At 36.9% G+C, this 6,084-nt stretch overlaps 1 protein-coding gene across 2 annotated transcripts in view; it reads right to left on the bottom strand.

Moving 5' to 3' along the window:
* Positions 1-1,941: 1,941 nt before the first annotated feature.
* The window catches only part of MPP3 (MAGUK p55 scaffold protein 3), a 98,230-nt gene continuing 94,087 nt past the window's right edge, over positions 1,942-6,084 (bottom strand). For both annotated transcript variants that reach the window (XM_034415416.3, XM_087893955.1), the window contains one exon: positions 1,942-4,449. In XM_034415416.3, coding sequence (XP_034271307.1) covers positions 4,270-4,449 — 180 coding nt within the window. In that variant the 3' untranslated portion in view covers positions 1,942-4,269. The remainder of the gene's footprint in view (positions 4,450-6,084) is intronic.

Here is a 6,084-nt window from a genome sequence, read left to right as displayed (position 1 = left end):
TTTTCAATCCACTTCCAATAATAGTAGTCAACACTCCTACTTGTCCTACTTACCTGCACATTTACACTAGTTTTGTTCTTATAGAGGTGAAACTAGGGTCAAGTCAAAAGAATTACAGCCAGAAGAGGCAGACGTTCCTCCGCACACAAATACATGAGCAGAAAATGATTTGTGCAAATAGTAAACAGGGAACAACGCCGTGAGCAATTCAGGCTAACTCTGTTTAAAGCACTTTTCTTTTAGAATATATTTTATAGTATTGGCATTAGCAGATAGCGGAATGTGTGCATTGCTACAGATACTTATTTGTGAGGGGAGTAAAAAGTTATTTCCAAATAAGACACATAACAGGCTAAATATGGAAATATCCAATTATTAAGCATCCAAAGTTATTTAGCTGCCTTGTATAGACTGGGATATGCAATCTTAATGCACAGATCAGGGAAAATGAAAGGAAGGAAAAATGGGGGAGGGAACATTAAACATTTTTAAAGAAATATTGGGTTGGATTTTACTTGCATAATGCATGGTGTGTAGGTAAATTGGCATGAAGAGGTAGAGAGGATAGTCCAAATAAAGTGACCAAAATGGAAACGAGAAAAAGGTGGAAATTCACTATTTCCCAATGGCTACAGCTACTGCTGCTGCTGCTACTACTACTACTACTACTACTACTACTACTACTACACTTGTGTTGGAAGCATCTACCAAGGTGTTTCCAGTTAGTTGGTGACTGATGAGATTTTTATAAGATGTTTGGAGAGTGCCAAATCAAGAAGACCAGTGTAGGTTTCGTTGGCTTCCACAGATTAAAGCATAATTAACTTCTGTACAATCATTTATCCACACCCATTCCCTGACTTCAGTTGAATGAAGTCAACTGAATGACTTCAGTTTTCCAATATAACTTCCTCCAAACTTTTCTCCTCTCTATGCCAGCCTAAAACTCAGAAGTGAAAGAATGATACCTAAAGTAGAGAGGAATTCACATTTGTACACCAGAGAGCTAGGCTTTTGTGTTTTAAATATATACAATTGAAAACATCCCACATGTTGGAATAGGGTAGAGGATTTTTTTCATTGTAAACCCTTTCTGTGAGATTGGATGTATTCTCCAGTAGCTTCTTTGCTTCAAACAAATATTTTCTAAGAAAAATATATATATAAGGTAGCTGTTTTCATGGAAGGCAAAGTTGTCATAGCAATGAATACTGAAACAAACTCACCTTTAAAGTTGTACTTTCTTGCAATGGTACAGAAGAATTAGAAAAAAATATCAACGTGTGTGTGTGTGTGTGTGTGTGTGTGTGTGTGTGTGTAAAGATCGTATATTCAAAAGGAGAGGAAACTAGCTTTGGGTCAGATGTCAGAAAGAGGGTGCTGGTAAATTAAAGCAAGCAGTTCTCATCCTAAAAATTTCTCTGAAAAACTGCATGTATTAATTCATTAATTCATTGTATTATTCCAGATACAACAAAGTGAATTATTTAAAGAAGCAACTCATCAGTCAGGGGCATTGCTAGCATACAAGCAGCTCTTCTGCATAAAAACAATTTTAAAAATATTCTAGTTGCATACATATGTACTGTTAAAAAGAGTTTTGAATATTCTAGCTGCATTTGTGCACAGTTAAAAATAATTATTTTGCCTTGCTATTGGCACCCACCCTCACACACACCCAATTTGCAAAATGGGTTGTGGTGGTTTGGTATCAAAGATCTGACAATTTTTTCTTCTCTTCAAGGAGCATCTTCTGCACCAACTTGTCTTCTGAAGGAAGGAAATACCTATTGCATACATAAATCGTGTGCAATAATGAACTGATTAGCCTTTTAGCTATTATTTTTTTCTTGCAAAAGACTAACCCTTTTAGGAAACTTGAATTCTTAGTTACACAATTCTTACCAGCTTGTTAATACATTCTATGAACCAAACTATGTATTTGATACCAAAGGGGAATTTTTATTTTAGGCATGAAGGGTTCAGAGAGAAATTGGGAGGGTAGGGGGAAATTCCTTGCATTCCAAGCTATATGTCTCTCTCTCAGACTTGTATAGGATAAATGCAATTACCATATTATACCACATACATACAATATATAAAGTGAACATATACCTTCACCTTTTGTCAGGTGCTAGCTAGATCTCTCAAACTCTACCAGCCTGTCACATCAATTGACAGCATGTCCTAGAACCTTGTTTCATTCACAGAAAGATTAATAATGGTGAGCCAGCTGTTTTCCAGAGACGTTCACCTAGTACATGGGTGTCAAACTCGTGGCCTGCAGGCTGGATGCATCATGCGCTGGCCATGCCCACTCCCATTTTAGCAAAGGGGGGAAAAGCCGCGATATATCATGTGATGATGTGATGACACGAATTTGACACTTCTGACCTAGTATTATCAATCTTAATGATATATTAGTCAAAGCACAAATGATCAGGCTCAAGTTATGCTACTTTGGACATATGAAGACATCTGGCTCTTGGAGAAGCTGTAATATTGAGAACGATGAAAAGAAAAACAATGACCAGCAACAAGGAGATGGACTCAGGTACTTCAGTGATGGATTACATTACACCATTGGAATATCTGAAGACCTACAGTATCCTGGGAACAGATCCACCTGGAGAAATTATCTATATGGTTGCTAAGATCTGACACCAACTTGATGACCCATAATCAGTCAATCAATATCAATGATAATTTTTTTTAAACAAAGCCCCAACTTTCTTCACAATTTTAAAACTACAGAATTAAATAAGTACATCAATAATTTCTGCTTTAAAAGACAGACTGGTGATAAATGCTGTGGTATAAGCTATAGAAGAGTTCTAGGAAGATTGATGATTATTTTTTCCAATGGGAAATATTTTCTTTACAAAGAAATTCACAAAAAAACATAGTGGAACAGAAAAACCAGTACAGAAAACAAAAGAAAAATACAGAAAAGTCAAGCCCTTTCTCACAAGAACTAGCCCTCCCTTTTAATCACTAAAGCAACATTATCTGCAAAAAAAAATTATCATTCTACAAGAAGAATTAAACAAAGAAAAGCATGGTAGAAGACTTGGATGTGTTTATGATGCCCCAATCATACTGAATATGGAGTTCTGGAAAAGGCTAGCTATGGTGCTTCAGAGTTCTGATGTTCCTTCACCTCAATTCTTAGAATTGAAAGATGTTCCACTTCAGATGTTTACCAAGTCCAGAAAAGCAAACAAAAACTATACATTTTCAATCATTGGAAGAACTGAAATTTTGCTTGGCCTTTAAAGTGAATTTCTGGATGCTAAACTCTGCATCCAATTCTATGTTTGCACAGCAAATCCAGTATTATGCTAGTCACGGACAGGCTTGGACATTGGATAATCCTGATTCCCAAAGATCTTCAGCTATCATTCGGCAAGGTCGAGCTTATGTCAAACATCCTTTGCACTTTTAAAAATTCAGACCACTTGCCTAAATTAAAGCTGACCTAAAATGGGTAACTTATTGGCCTACAAAACAGATACCTCAGCATTTACAGCCCATAACAATGTAGAAATAGAGGAGAAGTGCTTTTTCAGCTTTTCTCGTGAGGAATTTGTGGTCCTTTGATTAGAACTGAGACACTTTCCAATGCCTTGACTTCATAATTTAACACATTACTTAGACAGTTTACTAAAATAATCCCAGGAGAAAATCCCACTAAATTATTGATGTCTCAAAATATAGTTATATAGAGAGAATATACAGCATGGCTAATTTTCACACAAAATTATTAAAGCCTTTGCAGGTGGCCAGGAAGACTTATCTTCTAGTAAAGTATCAACCGTCACTTCTAATTGCTCTTTTGATTCTGCTTGGCCAACCAATAGGAAGAGCGGAGAAGTTTTATTATTGTATTATCTGACATTATAACCCTTAATTGAAGGACTCTCTCATTTATTATTGATTGTGGAAGTTTCAGAGTTGACATATTTTGCTCTGTAATGTTTCCCAGCTATTTAATCTTTGTCAAGATGACCACAGTTTGAATCTCTGTCTTTAGAACTGCTGTCTAAAAGCAAACAAATACCCTGGATTGTATCGTGCAATTTTTCATTCCATTCTTGTAGAGGAAGCGATTAATCAGAATATGGTTTTAGTTGCAGACAGATTCTCTTTCCAGCTTTTCAAACAAGCTGGCTGCTGCTGCAGTATTTTCCCTTTTTAACCATCCATTCTATTTACAAATTATTATCATCAAACAGGAATAAATCATCTTTTTTGGCATAACATGGCTGACTACAACTTGATCCAAGAGACAGGCACCCAAAAGCAGTCTGTGTTCAGTTTCTCCAATATGGTTTTCAATTGGCTGCAGGCACTCTGGAGATCTTCCTTCACCAGGACACTATCGATTAAGTGGCCATATTGTTCCTCAATGAAGGCTGCTGAGTTCACCATCTCTTGCTGCTCCTCATCCTGCAATATGAAACAGAAAGACAATAGGAAATGACTCTTGGGGCCTTTCAGGAGGGTTCTTTAAAATGTGATTTTGAGCTGCAACACCCTTTTGGCACTTCCTAAGGGGGGAAAAATCCCATTGGGTAATTCTGCTACAGCAAGCAGATTTGGTTAGTGAAATTTAGTGTCAGCATTCCAGCGCTGACATATCAAAGGAGAGGAGAAGCTTGAACTTTTGCCTACTTAATTCCTTTGAAGATTCTGTTTCCTCGGAGATGGGAGGAGGGGGGGACATTCCTGTGATCTGATGGAGATGGGATGAGGACAGTGGCTTGGAAAATAGCCAATGAGACGCAGAGAATTGGGGATCGGAAAGGGAGAGCTTGGAGGGCAAAGGTCAGTGCTGACCATGAAAGAGCCAGGGACAGATCACTATGCTCAATAAAGAGAAAATTTCCTCAAAGATCGGCAGTTTGGAAATTCATTTATTTTGAGATAGCATCGAAACCTGACATTTAGTACAGGTAGTTCTTGATTTCTGACCACAAGTGGGATCAGAATTTCTGTTGCAAAAAGAAGGTGGTTGTTAAGTAAGTCATACACAATTTTACAACCTTTTGTTTGCCACAGTTGTTAAGTGAATGAGTGCAGTTGTTAGGTGAATCATGATGTCATAAACAAACTAGCTTTCTCCATTGATTTTGCATGGCAGAAACAGGCTGGGAAAGTCCCAAACGGCAATCACATGGCCTGAGGACACTGCAACCATCATCAATACATGCCAGTTGCCAAGAACACCAATTTTTATCAAGTGACTGTGGGGATATTGTGATGATCATAAATGCAAGGACCGGTCATGTCACTTTTTTTCAGTGCTGTTATACCTTTGGTCGCAAAATGAATGATTGTAAATCAAGGATTATCTGTAATAACCTGAATATATTAAGTTACAGGTATAATAATTTAAGGCATTTTTCTTTGGCTGTACATTTATTTGCCGCTCACTTAAGAATTCATTAAATATGCAATCAGCTGGAACCAGACTTACCGTAATCATAGTTAGAAGATCAAAGAAATCAAATATATTTTAAGTCATGATGGATTTATGCCCCACTGATTACAATGGATTTATTCTTTGCACCAATTATCAGCTTCACCCATTACATTAAGCCATTATGAGGTTTGTCTGGTTTGTATTTAATGTGTTGTATGAATCTAGTCATTGTGATTTGAAAATTAGATTTATGGCTTAGAGCCATATGCAAATTCACCGAACGGTGATTTATTGAATCCATAACAAGTAAACCCTAGCTTAGTTTAATGAACGTATATAATATGAATCTGGATCTAATCACCAGAGTATAATTTTCTAACAACCAAGACTTTAGACTAAAATATCTAAACAACAATGAGGAAGATACAGTCAGAGATATCCATGGAGTACATGCATCAAAATTTCAAGATGAAGAGTGTAGCATTAAGATCTAAGTCACACCCCTTTTGTATGTGCATGGGATACTACCACATGTATGAAATGTCTGGAATTTGGATTATGACACTATGCCCACCATCTTGTAGATTCTGACTCCCTACAGGCAAATACTGTAAAAACAAATTTTGGAATGGATAAATCAAGGGCAACAGAAGAGAGAA

Source organism: Pantherophis guttatus, chromosome 4, assembly GCF_059756535.1.
Source record: "Pantherophis guttatus breed Tessera chromosome 4, ASM5975653v1, whole genome shotgun sequence".
Lineage (NCBI taxonomy): Eukaryota > Metazoa > Chordata > Lepidosauria > Squamata > Colubridae > Pantherophis > Pantherophis guttatus.
This window is presented reverse-complemented; position numbering and strand designations above follow the sequence as displayed.